The following is a 21,015-nucleotide window of genomic DNA, read 5'->3' as shown; positions in this document are numbered from 1 at the left end:
CGGGGTTTTTAATGCTAATCTAAAAAATAAATTTAGTTCACAGTTTAGTATTAAAGTATTATAAGGTTTATAGATACACAAACATACTGATCATGCATTTTTAAGGAAAAGTAGAATGCTTTTTGAGATTAAGATGTTTCCCCTATTGGGAAAAACTCAACCTAAAAAAAAAAAATTTAACAAAAAACATGATAAAATCTCCTGTGCTTGCTACTGTACTGCTCAGCAAAAGAGCACTTGACAAAGAAGCTACTAAGTAATACTACTTTCAAGTTGCAATACAAAAATCTTACTTGGTAATTTTTGAGAAACTTTCTGGCATTTGTTCCTCCGTACTTTATCCTTTTGAGTTCTGAGCCGTGATGAAAGGAAGTGTATTAAGAAACTAACCACAATGAAACAGAGGTAAGATTAACTCCTTCTAAGCTTGAATTAGCAAAATCATGCCATCTTCCAAAAAGGTTCCCACCCCATTTATTACAGAAAGTTTTATATATAGCTGTCCCTCAGTATTAGTGGGGATTGGTCCCAGGACCCTCACAGATACCAAAATCCGCAGATGCTCAAGTCCCTCATATAAAATGGCGTGGTATTGGCATATAACCTACGCACACCCTACCATGTACTTTAAGTCATCTGTAGATTACTTATAATACCTAATACAATGTAAATGCCATGGAAATAGTTGTTATACTGTATTGTTCAGGGAATAATGACAAGAAAAGACTATATGTTCAGTACAGAGGCAACCATCATAGGCCTAACTACTAGTACACATGTCAGCAACAACATAACATCTTTTTTCTGAGTATTTTTTATCTGAGGTTGATTGAATCTGTAGATGCAGCACTCTTGGATACACAGGGCTGAACACACACACACACACACACACACACGCACACACACACTCTCTTTTGGCCCCCTCAGGAGAGCAAACAGTATACTGAATTCCCATATACTCACCTACCATACAGCTACAACCATTATCAATATTTTGCTAATCAAAAGGCTTTTCTGAAGAATAAGATTTTATTTTGTATGTACTTTCAAGGTAGATCTGAAACTATGCCACACATTTTAAGAAGCTAATGGCTACTCCCTTCGTAACAGAGGAGAGAACTCCACACTAGAAGCTTCAGAACACACAAATGCTGATTTCATAGGTGTTCCAGCCACACCTTTACTGGTAGTTGTCCATGTTCTCTGGCTTGATCATGATTAAATCATGATTATTTCAATTTAACGAATTCTTCTAACCTGAAGCCCTTGGAACTTCAACAACTGTACAGTACCCAAAACATTGCAACTTATTTACACATGTTCATCCCCTCCTCGCCTCTGCTGCCTCCAGGAGAAGCTCCAAAGTTTTCAGTATTTCCCCAAGAGACTACAGTCCCCAAAATGACAAGAACCAATATCATTTTTTAAAACTATTTTTACTTCAAAGAAAATAAAGATAATGGCTTCTATGCCTTCTGTCCAAATTTGTGCGTTCAACGGAGGTCCGCCCCTCTGCCCTCCTCAATGGTCTTCTCTTTTGGCTGCACATGAGTGGCACAACTTAGTAAATAAAATGAAACAAACTACTTGTGATTCAATAGTGGGTTTGATTCCAATTAAAGAGAAAAATTGTTCCTTCTAGTATAGAAAAGAAGTATCCTTTTATTCTTGTGATAATGGTGTTTCAACATATTTAATGGAAGTCTTAAACCAAAGTATGTTTAAAATCTAGCTATGCTGAAACTAATAAGCAATCAAAATATAAGACAGTATAGAATTAAGATCCATTTTTACTTAGTTCCATCACAGATTAAGCAAGTATATATAGGAATTGTGCTAGCTAGTGGCAATGTTAATTGCTTTGAAGGAAAGACAAGGACACCTGTTTGCAATATGATATGCTAAGTATGCAAGAGGCAGGAGGAAAATGCTTGGGAAGTAATAGAAAATAGCAAAAGTGGTAAGAATTCAGAGAATAAGGAGATCCAGAAGGCATCACACAAGTTGTACGAAGGTGTGACAATTAAGTTCACAAACTTCTTGCAACACTGTTGCTAACCTTTTTTTATATCAGAGAAATTATTCATTACGAATTTGTACAAACTGGACAAACAGTTAACCAAGTTTACTATTTGGAAGTACTGAAAAGGCTGCCTGAAAAAGTTAAGACGAAAATGACCTGAACTTTTCACCAACAATTAATGGCTCTTGCATCACCACAATGCACCAGCTCACACGACACTGTCTGTGAGGGAGTTTTTAGCCAGTAAACAAATCACTGTATTGGAACACCCTCCCTACTCACCTGATATGGCCCCCAGTGACTTCTTTCTTCACCCGAAAATAAAGGAAATATTGAAAGGAAGACATTTTGATGACATTCAGGACATCAAGGGTTAATATGATGACAGCTCTGATGGTCATTCCAGAAAGAGTTCCAAAATTGCTCTGAAGAGTGGACTAGGCGCTGGTGTTGGTGCATAGCTTCCCAGGGGGAGTACTTGGAAGGTGACCGTGGTGATATTCAGCAATGAGGTAGGTAGCACTTTTTCCCGGATGAGTTCGCGAACTTAATCGTCTGACCTCATATATTACGTACAGAATTGTAAATGATGTCTGTGAGCACAACCCCAGAATGAATGCTATTACTGATGCTCTCCACATGTGTGCAAAAATATACATAGCTCTTGAGGAGACTGTGGTCTGAATAGCTGAAGGCATCCCAACGGGTACAAGTATAGAGGAACAACTATAGCCATACAGAACAGAGTAAAAGTATGAAAAGATTTCAAAAGTCAAATAGTATAGCTTTCAAGTGGTAGAAACTACAAAAATAGTGAAGGCTGATTAAAAAAAAAAAATCATGTGGCTTCTTGATTCCCTCTACTGCATGTTTCTTTTCTATTTCATTAAATTCTGCTCTTTCTTCTTGTACTTTCTCTGCATTTACTTTGTAGTTCTTTCCATATCTTGATACATCTAGCTCATTACTTGAAACTTTCAAGATGAACGCTTAGCTTATTACATTCTTTATATATGCATTTAAGGTAATAAACTCCACCCTTAAGCAAACTTAGCTTGCATTCCACAATTTCCCCCTTAATATCCAAATACTTCCTTAAATAATTATGAGTATTTAAAATTTCAACCAACATTGATAGAATTTAAAATGTTGGCTTAAAAAAATACCAAGGCTGTGTACAACATAAAGCCATTTATATTAAAAGATAGCACTGTTTGCGAATACACTTTCCTTGAACATAGTATTTTAATTGGGCATTTATTTTCTTTCAACCTATTGAGGTATCATTCTACTATCACTTCCAATTGCTGCTGTTGGAACAGTCAACTGTTCTGTAGAATATGAGGTCTGACAATTAAGTGCGCAAACTCATCCTAGAAAGTGTGCTACATACCTCATTGCTGAATATTCCTACGGTCACCTTTGAAGTACTCCCTTTGGGGAAGCTACGCACGGACACCAGCGCCTAAGTCCACCCTTCAAAGCAATTTTGGAACTCTTTTTCTGGAATGGCCATCAGAGCTGTCGTCGTATTATACTTGATGTCCTGAATGTCATCAAAATGTCTTCCTTTCAATATTTCCTTGATCTTCTGGTAAAGAAAGAAGTCACTGGGGGCCAGATCAGGTGAGTAGGGAGGGTGTTCCAATACAGTGATTTGTTTACTGGCTAAAAACTCCCTCACAGACAGTGCCGTGTGAGCTGGTGCATTGTCGTGATGTAAGGGCCACGAATTGTTGGTGAAAAGTTCAGGTCATCTAACTTATTCAAGCAGCCTTTTCAGCACTTCCAAATAGTAAACTTGGTTAACTGTTTGTCCAATTGGTACAAATTCATAATGAACAATCCCTCTGATATCAAAAAAGGTTAGCAACATCGTTTTGACTCTTGATTTGGACTGACAGAATTTTTTTGGTCGTGGAGAATTGGCTGACTTCCATTGTGCACGTTGACGCTTTGTTTCAGGGTCGTCCTGGTACACCCAGGTTTCATCACCAGTGATAACAGGCCCAAAACATCATCTTGCCTCTCTAAAAAGTCTTGGCAAACTTCGAATTTCCTTTGCTTTTGTTCATCGGTGAGCTCCTTCGAGATCATTTTTGCACACACCTCTCTCACGTCAAGGTTTTCAGTTAAGATTTTCCTAACTGTTTCTCCATCGATGTTTACTTGGTCTGTTATGCTTCTCACAGTCGGCCGACGATTTTGATGCACAATTCGATGAACTTTTGCAATGTTTTCCTCAATACTGCTCATTACTGGCCGCCCTGACCTCTCTTCATCAGTGACGCGTTCTCTCCCCTCAGAAAAACGTTTAATCCATTTGTACACTGCCATTTTCTTCACGGCATTATCCCCATAAACTTGGACTAACATGTCCCTGATTTCACTTCCACTCTTGCTAAGTTTAACAACAAATGTAATGTTTGTTCATTGCTCTTATTCAAGCTCAGATATTCTCACGATCGCACACAAATCACACAACAATAATGAACGCCGCTCAGCAGGACACCGCCACACGTTGACACAAACACAGCTGTGAGACACTGACATGCCAAGGTTATGAAACCTTACTGAGCTGCTTGTACAGCGCTGCCAGTGTAAGTGCACAGTGACAAGTTCGCGAACTTAATTGTCACACCTCGTATGTTCCTTAAATTTCCTCCACACCATTTGTTTTCTGAACCTGAAATGCCCAGGTTTCCACACCCTTCTGCCCTTCCAATCCAATCAAATGCCATCTCATCAATAAACTCTTTCCCACCTAAGTAAGAAATAACCTTTAATATATTCCCGTAAAGCTTTATCTCTAAGTATTTTGGGGGTGCAAACTGTACGACACATTGTTGCGTGTACCTCTTCATCACCAAACCTCTGTTCAATGTCTTACACGTAGTTAATATTCAAAAACATTCTTGAATTTATGTAGTGAAGTAGCGGACAACAGAATGGATAAAAGAAAAATCACTTCACATGAGGTAACTAACCTACTCCAAGTTCAAGCAGCTACTAGGTGGGAGAGCAGAGATCTCGTGTTCTTAACCACTAACTACTATAGCACAATAGGATGGTGCATTTGCCACTTTCCATGCACTGCTCTCCGATAATGCCTGAATCATTTAAACAGGAAAACCCCAGTATACTGTAGAAGAATAGTGATGAATGCTATCACGAAAGGCAGGTTTCTGGCAAACCAAATTTACTTTCATATACCAGACGATCATTGTGAAACAATGTATTATTACTAATGTGGCTATCACAGTAACATACAAGTGCTAACTCTACTATCACAAAAATTATATAAGATCAAATCCCAGATGAAAAAGTTGGCCTTAAAGAAGTGGGCCAGATACAGTCATTGCTGCAGTTCTGATTCTCTGATTTGCTGTTTTGATTCATCTAGATGAGCATGGGAAGAATCTAATGAGTAAAGAAAATTCTGTTTAATTTGTAAAACAGAAGAGAAACTAATTGACAGAGTCAAAAAGCAGAAGGCTGGGTGAGAAAGAGAATGACAATGGTCTGGAAATCTGCTATGAGAGATAAGAGACCAAAAAAGTCTCATATGCACCAGCCCTTCACCCCCTCCCTTCACCAAAATTTATTTTTAAAAAGAGTAAGTCACTCGTATTTAGGGTCAGGACAAATTTGTTTAAATTGTGGATCAGAAGTCTGGGGAATTATTGGCAGGAATCTACTTACAACTCTATTTCCCTCAATGGACAGTGACTACGGCTCACTAATAAATAAATAAATAAATAAATAAATAAATAAATAAATAAATAAATAAAAGAAACATAGGCCTGGCATGTGGAAATGAGGAAAGAGAGGAAAGTGGAGGAAATTTTAAATACTGCACAATTTTGAGTAGGGTAAGATTTATCTTCAATTACGTCAAAATGAATAGAAATGATACTTGAATACATTCCGCATTACCAAATGGGAAGCAAGATATTTAATACTATGTAACAAAAACCATTGGCCATATTGTCTACCTTTCTTTTTCATTCCTGAGATTCTAAATAGTTATAAGATTTTTACACTTTATTATCTTTCATTTTTATACTCAAGAATTGGGAGGTGTACAGTGTCACGGAAACTAAGCCTCCTTACATTCCATTTTTTCATTTTCCAGGAGTATTGAGGTTGGGGGGAGGGATGGAGAAGGGTGTGGGCACTGGATTATTTTTTTTTTCAAGTTCTCAGGTGAGTCTTATAAACAAACGCTTTTCAACAGTTTATCAGCCGATTCTCTTGGGTTTCCTAGGTAAATGATTATATTGTCTAACAAATTTACTTTCCTTCTTAATCTTCATACCACTTTAATTTTCCAAGTATTATTTTATCAGAACTTTCAATACGTTTAAAATGGTGGTAACAGCCAGTAACCTTGTTTAATTTCATGGGCATGCTCCTAATGTTTCAACATTGAGTATAATTTTGCTGTGGATTATTAGTTGATGCCCTTTGTTACGCTAGGAAATTACACTCTCAGTTTGCTAAAAACCGTTTTTTCTCAATCATGAATAAACGCACGATATTAAATGCATCGCTGACATTTTGATTGCCTTTGGGTTTCTTTTCATTAACCTGGTAAAGGAGTAAATGCTCTAGATGAGCTTTTTCCCCCCAATGGTGACCTATTCTTCCATTCCTAGGAGAAATCCTACTGGGCCATAAATTCATTCAATAGTTATGTTTCTATATTGCCAAAAGTGGTAGACAGTATATTCATTTATAATTTTGAAGTATTTTTCCCATCCGCAATTATGCATTATTACCAATATTGTTTATCTGAGCCTTCCCGCACTCCCATCACATTTGCCAGCAGTTTATTACCCCCCTTCCATAGCAGACTTTCCTTTTTTAGAGCAGTTTTAAGCTCACACCAAAACTGAGCAGAAAGGAGTTTCCCATATACCCCTGCCCCCCCCCCCGCAACCTCCCCCACAATCCGCATTGCCCAACAGAGTGGTGCAAGTGACCAACCAATGAACCTATGCTGACACATCACTATCACCCAAAGCTCATCACTTACGTTAGGGCCCACTTTTGGTGCTGTATATTGTATGTGTCTGGACAAATGTGTAGTGATATTTTCCCACCGTAACAATTTCAAACAGAATATTTTCACTGCCCCCAAAATCCTTTTGGGTCTGCATACTCATTCCCTCCACCACCACCAACCCTTGGTAACCACTGATATATTTCTTACTACCTCATAGTTTTATCATTTCCAGAATGCCATATAGGTGGAATCACACAATATGCAGCCTTTTCAGCATGGTTTCTTTGCACTTAGTAAGAGGCATTTAAGGTTCCTCTGTATCTTTTCATGACTTGAGAGTTCATTTCTTCTTAGAGCTGAATAATATATTCCGTTGTCTGGAGGTACCAAATTTATTCATCCATTCACCTACTGAAGGACATCTTTTGCTCCAAGTTTTGGAAATTATGAATAAAGTTGCTATGAACACTTGTGTGCAGGTTTTTGTGTGGACATAAGTTTTTAACTCACTTGGGTAAATACCAAGAAGGATGACCGCTGGATTGTATGGATAAAGTATGTCTAGTTTTGTATGAAACTGCCAAACTGAAAGCAAAATGGCTATACAATTTTGCATTCCTCACCAGCAATGAATGAGAGTTTCTGTTGCTCCAATCCTCACCACTATTTGGTGGTGTCAATGTTTTGGAATTTGGTCATTCTAATAGATGTGTAGTGGCATCTCATTTTAATCAGCAATGCCCTAACGGTATAAGACGTTGAGTAACTCTTCATATGCTTATTTGACATCTGTGTATCTTCTTTGGTGAGGCATCTAATTCAGATTTGTGCCCATGTTTTAAATGGACTGTTTTCCTATTGTTGGGTTTTAAAGAGTTCTTTGTAGATTTTGGATAAGTCTTTTATCAGGTGCCTTTTGTAAATATTTTTTCCGTCTGTGACTTTTCTTCTCATTCCTGTAATTCCTTTTTAAAATTCATTTCAAAGAACTATCTTTTTGTTTTCTTTATTTAATTTTGCTCTCAATTCCATTAATGTTGTTTTATCTTAAATACTTATTCTACTCTCTTTGGGTTTATTTTGTATTTTTCTAACTTCCTATTTCAAAGGCTTAGTTTTTCTACATCTTTTTCTTTTTCTTATAAAAATTAAATATTAACGTTTCTTATAAAAATGTTAATACTGTATATTCCCCTGTACAGTATTCCTTATTTGTATGTACTCCCAGCCACATTCCTTATTTGTATGTACTCTCATTAGTTTTAACTATTTTAGTAATTTCATTTTTTTGTTTTTAAGAATTACTTGGAAGTATGAGAATAGAATGCATATCAATTTTCCTTGGAATTTACTATAGCCTAGAATGTGACCAATTTGAAAATGATATACTTGGAAGGGTATCAAATACCAATACATATTTTAAATTCTATGTTTATTTATTGATAAACAGGCTAAAAGAAAACAGTGTTAATAGTTATGTCATGAGAGATAATGGAGAGATAGCATCTACAAAACAAGAATAAAGTTATTAAAGTGAATAAAATTGGATACTGTTGAAATAAAAAATTCAAGATGGCTAAATAGCAGAATGGATGCAGAAAATAAACGAACAAACAAAACAGACACAGACTTATAGATACAGAGAACAAACTGATGGTTGCCAGAAAAGTCGGGGAGGGGTTGGGGAACTGGGTGAAAAAGGTGAAAGGAGTAAGAAATACATGGGTATGCAAAGTACAGCATAGAGAATACAGTCAATAATGTTGCAACAACTATGTATAGTGCCAGGTGGGTACTAGACTAATCAGGGGGAATCACTGCATAAACTATATAAATGTCTAACCACTATGCTGTACACCTGAAACTAACATAAAGTAAAATTGAATGTCATCTGTAGCTGAAAAAAATAACTTAAAAAATTTCAGCAGAAGTTTTTAAATTTCTCTGTAAAACGATATATTCCTATCAGAATAAAATCCCTGATGAGTTAGGGGGGAAAAAAAAAGGCAAGTTAGTGAATTAAAGGTAAACCTGAGGAACTTTCACAGACTAGAGTAGAAAAAGGTAAGTACAGAAGAAATATTTTGAAAAAATCAGAAGACCTGGAAAAGAGATCCAGAAATTTCAATATGTGACCAAAAGAAATTCCAGAAAGTATTAAGAGAATGGAGAGAAGGTGACACTGAAAAAGTAACAGCTGAGAATTTCCCCAAACCAAAAATATGGGGCCTCTGACTTAAACGGCCCAAAAGCTATGTTTTTAAAACCCACCCCAAAAATCTCAAAATATTAAGGATTTCTCTTAGAATATGCAAAAATTTATCATTTATGAGACTTGACTTACGTGACTACGGACATAGCCTAGAGGAAAAAAGGTAAATTTGGAGAAAACAGTGGGATGCAAGAAACAAATTAGAAAAAAAAAAAGCTAAACATACTGAGTAAAAATACTTAACATCAAACGAAAAACTCAAATACCAATTTAATCAAGCTGTGAGAAGACGAAAGAACAGAGAAACAAAGTATGCTACAATTTTTATCTTGTGCAAGGCATGGATATAAACACTGCAATTAATATTGTTACAAACATAGTTTTAACTATGCAAATACAAATTTTAAGGATTGCCACTAGAAACACTAAAGTATATAACTTTGAAATTATTGGGGGGGGGGGGTGCCGAGAAACTTGATTAAAGCAACTAAACAACAACCAAAGGACAAACATGGTAAATATAAATTAAATGGTAATTTAATTTACATGGTATATTTACATGGTAAATATAAAGCACAACTTACAACAGCAGTAGTTAAATCTAAACATATTAGTAATCATAAAATAGTGTGTGGCAGGGCTAATACCAGATAACAAAGGATATTATGTGAAACTCATTAAATTAGACAAAAATAGTGCATACGCAAAGATTTATGGGTACCCAATAACATATCTTCAGTATAAAACAAACCCTGAAATTAACAAGGGGAAACTGAAAAGTTCACACACTCACAGAAGTTTCCCAGAAGCCGCCTACTTTTTAATTCATCCTGACCACACTTAAGCACAAAATTTATTTGAAAAATGCTTTTAGTAGTGTCAATGGTATTACAGAATTCAGAATGTCTTTGGAGAAAAACATTAATAAGAAAAAAACTGTAAATAAGTCTAGTTCACCGGGAGTATCAAATACAAACAATGAAAACACCTTTTCCTAATAGAGGTGTCATAAAATAAGCACGAAAATAAACGTTACCAAACTTAAGAAATATCACTGACTTCAAGAGATGGTGAGACCCATGGGGGGAGAAAAAGTCACACTAGTCAAGGAGCATTTTATTCTTCAGGAACCCTGGGAAAGCTGCATAGTTGGTATGTGTTTAAGAACATAAGCTTTCAAATCCAACAAACCTGAGTTTGAGTGCTAACTCCTTGTGTTAGAAACAGAGGTAAATACATTAAACTCTAAGCCTTAGTTTCCACATCAATTAAGTAGGTATAACAGTTTCTAGCCCCATAAAGCTATCAGGAAGATGAAATGAAATGCTGCCTGGCACAGAGGGATCAAAAATTGATAGCTATTATTGTCACTATTAAATTGTAGCTGGGGTACAAGGTATGAGAAATTGGGCAACACTCTTGGTATTATCTAGTATCTGTTTTACAAAGGGCTTTCAGTTGTAAAATCAAGTGAGAAATATTTTTCATTTATTTCTCACAGTATCTGCGTTCTCAGTTGCCAATAACTAGTCGTAATTCTTTATTAAAATGAGGACTGCTACTTTTAGGCTGATAGAATAAGACTGAAAGAACCGAGGCTGTCACCCTACCACCTTAACAAGTATCCCCAATTTCCAATCTAAGGAAGAGGAAAGATTAAGAATAGCATTAGTACTGTCATTTTCCAGTCCCAGTGATTTCTTCCCTTTTAGAACCAGAAACATTTTCAGAGAGAAAATACAAAAACTATCCATGGAATATAATCCCGCACGAAAAACAGAAAACCGGTTCAAACAGCTGTTTTGGTGGCCAGGATACCCTGATAAACTTCTTTACTTTGTTTTTATTGAATGTGATTAATATGCTTAACAGATTTAAAGGTTTATGGGCAAGAAATTTTAAGTAATTAAAAGAAGAATTTATGCATGTGTTACAAGAATGTTTCAAGCACTTTCAAAAAACCGACTTTGTAAAAAGTCGATACATATGTAAAAAGAGGGAAATAAAACGATACTTATGTAAAAAGAGGGAAATAAAGGATATACAACAGGTAGAAGATAATGAAGCAGAGCCCCCACCTCATCTCCACAATAAAATAAGAAACATTAAGCCTGAGTTCCCTTAACACTAAATTTACTGCAAAATTTATGGATGAATATAAGAGATTAAAGCAGACACCACTTGCCCATTGGTTTGTTCACATACTGCCATATAAACCAATAATTCCTTACTTGCTTCTTGTAAATTCTGTTTCCTGGGCTTTCTGTATTACTTCTAAATACAAAGCTGACATGGTAATTCCTTACCTTTCCATTAGCTTCTCTTTATCCCAATTGAAGTGGCTAAGGAGTATTCTTGTGATAGTTGCTGGATTCTAAAGAAGGGGGGAAAAAAAGTCACTTTAAGGTAACAGCATTTCATTGACATTTACTGAATTCTTCAGGTTGAACTTAAATTTCTATAACACCCCACCCAAATTTCCTTTCCAAAGATATTTCTTTATTCCCCTAAGAAAATACAAAATTTTAATTATGAGAAGCAAGACTATTTAAAAATAGTAAGTCACACTAATATGGCAGGTTTCTACAGGATTCTAAAACAGAATTCAAAATAAGTCAAAAAGGAATTAAATGAAAAATTATTGTATTAAATCAAGCAGTAATTAACTTTTTTTGCAATTAAGACTTGACAGCTGCCACATCCACACACTATCATTAAGATTTCTAACATCTTAGGAACTGAATAGTTCAAACGACTCCAAACCATTAAGGTCAGAAGACCCTTCAAAGATATTTAATGAAAAATGACAAAATATCTGTACTGTGTAATAATTTATGGACTATAATCTTAGGTTGTTACTTCATTTCAAGAAGGAAAAGCTAAAATGAAATAAAAACTTTACTGCCCTATCATTCAATCCTGTCACAAATATTTCCATTTCCTATGAAACTAGTGAGTTTACTATTTGGATCCAGAATTTTAACTTAAAATGCAATGGAGCCTAAGAGATGAGCTAAGACTGACTCGTTCAATGATATCAGAGCTGGTTACAATATCAGAGTTGGCTTATTTGGATTTCACGTATAATGTTATTACATCAAGTAACATTTCAAGAAAGGTCTCTGTGCATAAACCACTCTTATTTTACCACACTTAGACTATAGTATTAGTTAACTACTAATTTAGTTAAAATGTGATCCTACATAAAAATTATGTCATGAAAGAAATCTCTACCAGTTATTCTCAAAAATACCATTTGTCACAGGAAAATATACTCATACACTCCCCAAAGCCTAAGATGCATACGTATAACGCCCACGCACCCACCACTCCAGGCACAATTTACTAATCCATTAGTATTCCTTCCTTCTTGGACCCGGACCTCCTTAAGAATTCTCCTTTGACACAGCACTCCAGACAGACACCAACAATCTACAAGAGTTATGTAATACGTGAAAAGAAACCTATTAATCGATCCTCAATTATGTGTTTATGTGTACTGAATATAGAGACATTGTCATGCCCAGCTCTTTCTTAGAAATGGGATTCAACAATTTTGTTTTTTTTTTAAACTCAAGAGTTTGATAACAGGTATTCACAACAGGATTTACTTACAATTTAAATAAAGTTATTGATTTAGACTTAGTTATATGTAAAATAAGGACAATAATTCTATCAATTGGGAGAATTAAGCCTAGTAGTATTCACTAGAATTGTGTGACTAACTTGGTGGTCTTAACTTGCAAAGAGAAAAAAGGGAAAGGAGGGTAAAAGCCCTCTCTGACTTGATGCTGGTGCCTTTCCTGCGTCTGAGTTCCAGGATCGAAAATTGGTCCCAGCCACAGGTTCCCAAACCTGCTGCTACTGGTTCATCAAAAATTACTATGAAAAGTTGTTAAAACACAGATTCCTAGGTTCCACCTCCGTATTTTTATTTATTAGGTTTGGGGTAGGACCTCCCCAAATATGCTCATCACCAAAGGGATTCAGAAAATCAGATCAGTGGTCCTCCAGGGTGAAGGAAACACGACTTCTTTATTTTTCACCTCATCCTTTAAAAATTTCTGTGTGTTTAATAATGTGTATACTATATTGGAGATATATGCTCAAAAGTTTTTCCCAATAGGATGTTCCTAAAAAAATTTGTCTAAACCACAGTAGCATGATAATGCCAAAATATATTCTGCCAGGGCTCTAACGCTACGCAGGGGGTGGGGGGTACTATTTCAGGACTGCTAGCTCAAATCATTTATGTGCACTGCATGAAGGAAAGGTGAAAGGGGGAAAATTTATTGTGCATCTACTACTGTATGTCAGGCCCTGTACACGGTACTTTATACATCTTATTTAGTACTCAAAGCACTCTGTAAGATATAAATATATCCATCCCATTTTAAATACGAGAAAACTGACTAGGTTCCAAAAGGTTACAAAAGTTACCCAATGCCATGCAACTCATTAAGTGGAGTAGTTGTGAATTCTAGCCGAGGACAATTTGAGTCTAATATTCCCTCAATAATTCCATGCAGTAGAACCTAAAGGAATATTAAAGACCTCATTGAACTACTAGCCATATGTCTAAATATCATTTACATCTTACACCAAAAGGTAATTCAGGACGAGAAGAGGACGGCAGAACGCGAAGTGGCACAGGGAGCTTCTGAGGGACTGAAAATGTTCTATTTCTGAATGTGATGGTTGATTAAAGGAGGAAAAACATTTATCAAAACTCAAACTATACACTTAAAATGGGTACATTTAGTCATATAAAAATTATACATCAATAATGTTGATTATTTAAAAACAAATCGATCTGACTTCTGGTCCTGGCCAAGATGGAGTAATAAGCTCACTGTAGTATCTCTCTTCTACTGATTCTATCTAGTAATAAGAGCCCTGGACAAAATACAACGGACAGAGTACTCTGAAAACGAAATAACAGCAGGCAAATTGTGGAGGGAAGTGAAGAACAACCAATAAGGTAGTGGTGAGTACACTGTTTTTTTTTTCTCCGTTATTTCCTGGCTTTGAGACAAGGCTGGGCCAAACAGGGAAACGACAATAGGCATGATCAGCAAAAACTGAGAACAGTGTATCTGTTTGGTCAGAGGACTAGGGCAAAAGACTCCTGGAGGATGTGAGGAGAAGACTTTTGCTTTTTCTCTCGTTTCTTCCTCCTGTGCTGAAGCCAGCCCCAGCCATGAAACCACACTGCTGCAGACTGACTACTAAAAACCACAAGAGAAAAATCACTGCTCTGAGTAGAGGAAGCAGGAAGACGGCCCCAGGGGAAAAGAAGAGTATGGAGGAGTCCCCATTCTTTTTTTCCTCTTGCCACTTCATCTCAAGGCATGACAGACAGGAAACTAAAACCGAGAGAACTCCATACTTGTGGCTATAGGAATGAAGAAAAAGGGCCCCTGAAAGTCCGAGTGCAGGGGAAATCACTGAGAGCAAGGTGGAGAAATAGACCCCTAATTCTGTGTATGAACCAAGTCCTGGGCTCACCTGCAAGTTGTGCATGTGTGCAACACAGCCAGAAGTACAGCAGAGGTTTTCAGAACAGAACTACGCGTATGTTATAAACCACTGCCCAAGGGCTGGACAACCTAGATGGGAATGGGAGGGGCAAATTCAACATAGCAAAGGCTTTTAAAAATGAACAGATAATGGAACCACTGCCTACATAAAGTGAGAAAGAACTTAACTGGGTTGGCTTGTTTACTAAAACAAAAAAATCCTCACCATTCTCTAAAGGATTTTAACAGGATGCAAATCATACAACATAATATTCTAAATGTCCAAGACAGATTTCAAAATTATCAGACAAAGAAAGAACAAAAAAATCTGACCAATTCTCAAGAGAGAAGGCAATTAAGAAGTAGAAGCCTAGAGATGACTCAGACGTTAGAATTATCAAAGACTTTTAAAGCAGCTATTAAAATCATGATCCATTAGATAAACACCTTTAAATGAATTAAAGAAATTCTTAGGAAAGAAACATAAATTCTAAAATAAGAACCAAATAGAAATTTTAGAACTAAAAAACATACAAGTTCATTGGACGGGCTCAAGAGCAGAACGGTTATCTCAAAGGAGTCAGTGAACTTAGGAGATGTATCAATAGGAAATTATCCAATCCTAAAATAGAAAAACAATTTTTGTTTAAAGAACAGTCTCTCAGGGCCCTGTGGGATAATATTAAATAGCTGTCAGCCTAGAATTCTATATTCAGTGAAAGTATAGTTCAGGAATGAAGATTAAGATAGTCTCAGATAACAGAAAACTAAGAGAACTCTGCCAGCAGATGTGCTCTAAAGGCAATGCTAAAAGAAGTTGCTGAGTTGAAAGAAAAATGATTCCAGAGGGAAATTTGGAACTTCAGGAACGGAGGAACAACAGAAGTGGAAAATGGGTAAATATTATAGATGACTTTTCTCCTCGTAAGTTCTTAAAAACATACAAAACTGTTGAAACCGAAAAGTATAAGACGTCATGGTGAAGGGTAAGGGTTAAATGTATACAGATATAACACATATGACAACTATAACATAAAGGGACTGGGAGAAAAATCATCTATACAGTTGTAAATCTTCTATGTTTTACTTGTAGTGAAATATTAACTCTAAATAGAATGTGAAGACTTAAAAATATTTGTATTATAATCCCTAGAGTAACAACTAAGAAAAAAAAAAAGATCAAGAGATATGACTAAAAAAAGCCAATAGATATATGAAGTGGACTATTTTTAAAATTTCAATCCAAAAGAAAGCAGAAATGGAGAAACAAAGAAACATAATTTAAAAAAGCCAAAATCCAATCACACCAATAATTATATTAAATGTAAATAGTAAAAAAAAGTTTAAGACAGTATACAAATATTAAAATCATTATGTTGTCACCTTCAACTAATGTTATATTATCAATTAAACCTCAATTTAAAAATAGAAATGAAATGCTGCTAAGTAATAGACAGTTCAGTGTTTTTTAAAAAGGTAAAACCATATATTGTCTATAACAACCCATTTTTCAATGTTATGATAGAGTTGAAAAGTAAAAGGATGAAAAAAATATATATCATACAAAACACTCGTCAAAGCCGCAGTGGCTATATTCATACCAAAAGTTAACTTCAGAACAAGAAAAATTACCAGGGATAAAAGAAAAACACATCATAATGGTAAAAGGTCAATTCACCAAGAAAACATAACAATCTTAAATGTCTGCACCTAACAACAAAGCCTAATAATAAATCAAGCAAAAACTGATAGATCTGAAAGAAAAATAGACCAAATCCACAATTATACTTGTAGATTTCAACACTACTTTGTCAGTAATCCATTGACCAAGTAGACAGACTATTTGGAAATTAAGTTATCTTCTACTAATAACCAGGGGGTCAAGGAAGAAGTCTTTTTTTTTTAATTAAAGTTTATTGGGGTAGCAATTGTTAAGGAAGAAGTCTTGAAGGAAATTAGAAAACATCTTCAACTAAAAAAAATGAAAATACAACATACCAAATTTGTGGGAGGTGGCTAACATTGTTTGGGGGAAAGTTACTCCATTAAATGGTTATATATATAAAAAAAAAGAATTAGGGCCGGCCCAGTGGCTCAGGTGGTTGGAGCTCCATGCTCCTAACTCCGAAGGCTGCCGGTTCAATTCCCACATGGGCCAGTGGGCTTTCAACCACACGGTTGCCAGTTCGATTCCTCGAGTCCCGCAAGGGATGGTGGGCAGCGCCTCTTGCAACTAGCAACGGCAACTGGACCTGGAGCTGAGCTGCACCCTCCACAACGACGATTGAAAGGACAACAACTTGACTTGGAAAAAAGTCCTGGAAGTACACACTGTTCCCCAATAAAGTCCTGTTCCACTTCCCCAATAAAATCTTAAAAAAAAAAAAAAATTAAAGTCACAAATGTTTTGTTTTTTTTAAAGGGCAAACTAAACCTACAGCAATCAGAAAAAGTAATAAAGAACAGAAGTCAATGAACCTGGAAACAGAAAAACAAGAAAAAATAAAACCAAAAGCTAGTACTAAAATCAACAGAACTCTAGCAAAGTTAAAAAGACAAGATAAAAAAAAGACACAAATCACCAATATTAGGAATGACCGGGAAATATCAGTACAGATCCTACAGACATTAAAAAGGATAATAATAGAATACCGCAAACAACACTTTGCTCATTAATTTACAACTTAGATGAGGCAAATCAATTTCCTTAAAGACACTACTATTAAAATTCACTGAAGAAAAAATAACATCAATTTCCTACATCTGTAAGACAAACCAAATGCATAGTTAAACCCTTTCCACAAAGAAAACTCAAGACCCAAATGATTTCACTGGTAAAGTCTACCAATCCTCCAAGGAACCAAAAAATATCAATTCTACACAGTATCTTCCCCCAAAAAAACAGAAGACAGACACTTCCCAATTTTTATTATAAGACCAGCATCACCCTGATATAAAAATCAAAGACAAATAAACTACTCTATGAACAAAGATGTAAAAATCGCCAACAAAATACATACTAGGAAATCCAATCAAGCAATACATAAAAAGGATCATTTACACCACCACAAATTGGGATTTATCCTAGAATTGAAGGCTGGTTAAACCTTTTTTTTAAAAACTCAACATTAATTGCCCATATTAACAGCCTAAAGAAAAAAACCCACAAGATCTTATCAAGAGGATGCAGGAAAAGCCTGCCAAAATTCAACATTCAGTACTCATAAAACTCTCAGCAAACTAGGAATAGAAGGGAAATTTCCTCAACTCGGTAATCTACAACCAAGTTACAGCTAACATCACACCTAATGATGAAAGACTATGCTTTCCCCCTAAGATATGGAACAAGGCGAGGACATTCATTTTCACCACTTCTATTCAACATCACATTGGAAATGTTACAAATGCAATAAGGCAGAAAAAGAAATAAAAGGCATAGACACTAGAAAGGAAAAAATAAAGCTGTTTCCAGTCACAGATAACATGACTGTCTATGTAGAATATTCCATGGATCTACAAAAAGCTCCAAGAACTACTGAGTTTCACAAGGTCTCAGAATACAAGAGCAATAACCATTTTAAAACAACAGTATTTTTATATACTAGCAATGAATTACTGGAAATCACACAAAAATTAAAGTACCAAAAAAGCTATAGTAGTACCGTTTACAATAGCACCAAAATATGAAATATTTTAGGTATAAATCTAACAAATATGTAAAGTACCTGTATGCTGCAAAATACTGATGAAGGAAATGTTTAAAAACCTAACTAAACGAAGAGCTACACCATCTTTGTGGATGTGGGGACTCCCAGTGTCCCTGGGGAACAGGTCCCAGGACCACCCACAGACACCAAACTCTGAGGAGGCTCGTCGTTGGTGAAGGACGATGCACACAGTCGCCTCCACATCCCACAGGTTCCCAACCACGGACTGAAAATACCGTTTTCAAACCTCGGTTGGTTGAACCTGCGGATGCAAACACCACAGATATGAAGGGCCAAATGTAGTTAAAATATTAATTCTTCCCAAATTCATCTATTTATTCAACTCAATACCAATCAAAATCCTACTGAGATTTTGAAAAGACTACCATCTGATTTTAAAACATACTATAAAGCTACAGTATTGGCAAAAGGATGCACAGATCCATGGAATGGAAGCCAGAAGGAGATCCACATAAATATGTCAAAAGAGATTTATTAAAAGGTGCTAATTCAATGGGTTAATTCAAACAGTGCTGGAATAATTAAGACATCTATATTTTAAAAAATCAACTTTGACCTATACCCAGACTTCATACAAAATTCATAATGGATCATACCTAAATGTAAAATCTAAGACTATAAAACTTGGAGAAAATCTTTGTGACCCTGGGTTATTAGGCAAATAGCTCTCAGAATAAAAAAACACCACAAACTGGGAGAAAATATTGCAAAACCACATATCTAACAAAGGACTTGTATTTAGAATATATATTTTAAAATATATATTCTTAAAATCTAACAAAAAAAACCCAATTTAAAAAATAATCAAATTATTTCAAACAGACACTTCAAAGAAAATCTACACAGAGGCATAACAAAAAGTACATGAACAGATGGATTATGTGAACATCATGAGTTATTCAGGCCACACAAATTGAAGCCACCATGGTACCGTAACATGCCTATTAGAATGTGTGCGTGTGGGGCGGGGGCGCAGGGGCAGTTGCCTAAGTGGTTAGAACGTAGTGCTCATAACACCAAGGTCGCCGGTTCGATTCCCACATAGGCAGTGAGCTGTGCCCTCCACAACTAGACTGAAAACGACTTGACCTGGAGCTGAGCTGAATGTGGGGGAGGAACAAGGGGGACCATCTGACAATCCCAAGTGCTACAGAGTGTGTGGTGCAAATGGAACTCTCTTATACCACTGGTGGGAAGGCCAACAGGAAAAGCTAAGCAGTTTCTTCTGAAGTTAAACATATGCTTACTACAACCTCAGTATCTCACTAGCAGGAACTGGCCTAGGTGACATGAAAACTTACATTCACCCCAAAACCTATACGTGAATGTTTAAAACAGCTTTATTTTACCTGGCAAAAATGGAAACAAATGTTTCACAGTGGGGTGTGGAAAAACAAACTGTGGTACATATCCATACATACAACAGTAGGAATCGTCTCATGCAACTTTCAGTGAAAGAAACCAGATTCAAAGGCTAGATACTCTATGATTTCCATTTCTATGACATGGCAGAAAAAGGCAAAACTGTAGGGATGCTGCACAAATCCCCGGTGCCAGGGAATAAGGAGGGGAGGATTTGACAAACTGGGAAGGGAATTTTATAGGGGTTAACGATGGAACTATTCAGTAACTTGATTGTGGTGGTAGTTACACAACTCTAGGTATTTGTCAAAACTCATAGAATTGTATACCGAAAAGTATATATTTTATTGTATGTAAATTAAAATGTAAATTTAAAATATTAAATTATAAAAGTAATTTAACCCGCACTGGAGCACCCATAATGGAGTTCTGACTGTTAAAAGTATGAGTGTCAAAGGGCAACACTGAACGGAAGGAACATAGACGTGAAATTATTTAGTGCCAGGTACCTACTTACATTCTGATTTCATTTAATCCTCACATCAATACTTAATGCAAGACAGGCATTATTTACATTTTACAGGTGAGGTGAGGTTAAGTGACATGACCCGAAATAAAGTAGGTAAATAGGATCTGAATATTAGAGGAAATTTAAAAAAATTAATGCTTGTAGCACCATCTTCAAATATTCTGATTTAATTTCTTTAGGTTGGGGCCTGGTGAAAGGAATCCACCTATGTGTGCTACCAAAATTCAAAATGAGTTTAATGGAAAATCAATTCAAGCTCTTGGTTAAAATAAATAAATAAATAAATAAATAAAACCCTCTTCACCCTGTTTTCTATTGTTGTTTCTCATTTTTAAAGCTATAAACAAACCACACAAAAAGTTAATAAGCAAAATAACTATAATTAGAAAACTAATACTAGCAAGCAGTACATTTAGGACAATAAAGCTACCTACAATCTCAAATTTTCTCTAGTTATAAGCTCTAAAACAATGGTCCCCCATTTTGGCTACATATTTGAATCTCCAGGGGAACTTAAAAATTCCAATACTTGGACTTCGCCATCAGCAATTCTGATCAATTGTTTAGGGTGGGACGACCACCCACAGTTTTTACCTAAAGTTTCCCAAATAACAGTGATATGCAGCCAGAATCA

General features: G+C 35.9%; 1 protein-coding gene across 1 annotated transcript in view; it reads right to left on the bottom strand.

Annotated features, from left to right (window-relative positions):
- The window catches only part of ARIH1 (ariadne RBR E3 ubiquitin protein ligase 1), a 103,230-nt gene that overhangs the window by 46,846 nt on the left and 35,369 nt on the right, over positions 1–21,015 (bottom strand). The window contains exon 2 of the mRNA XM_033107228.1: positions 11,550–11,617. Within this exon, the coding sequence (XP_032963119.1) occupies positions 11,550–11,617 (68 nt within the window). The remainder of the gene's footprint in view (positions 1–11,549; positions 11,618–21,015) is intronic.

The sequence above is a fragment of the Rhinolophus ferrumequinum genome, chromosome 6 (genome assembly GCF_004115265.2).
Source record: "Rhinolophus ferrumequinum isolate MPI-CBG mRhiFer1 chromosome 6, mRhiFer1_v1.p, whole genome shotgun sequence".
Classification (NCBI taxonomy): domain Eukaryota; kingdom Metazoa; phylum Chordata; class Mammalia; order Chiroptera; family Rhinolophidae; genus Rhinolophus; species Rhinolophus ferrumequinum.
This window is presented reverse-complemented; position numbering and strand designations above follow the sequence as displayed.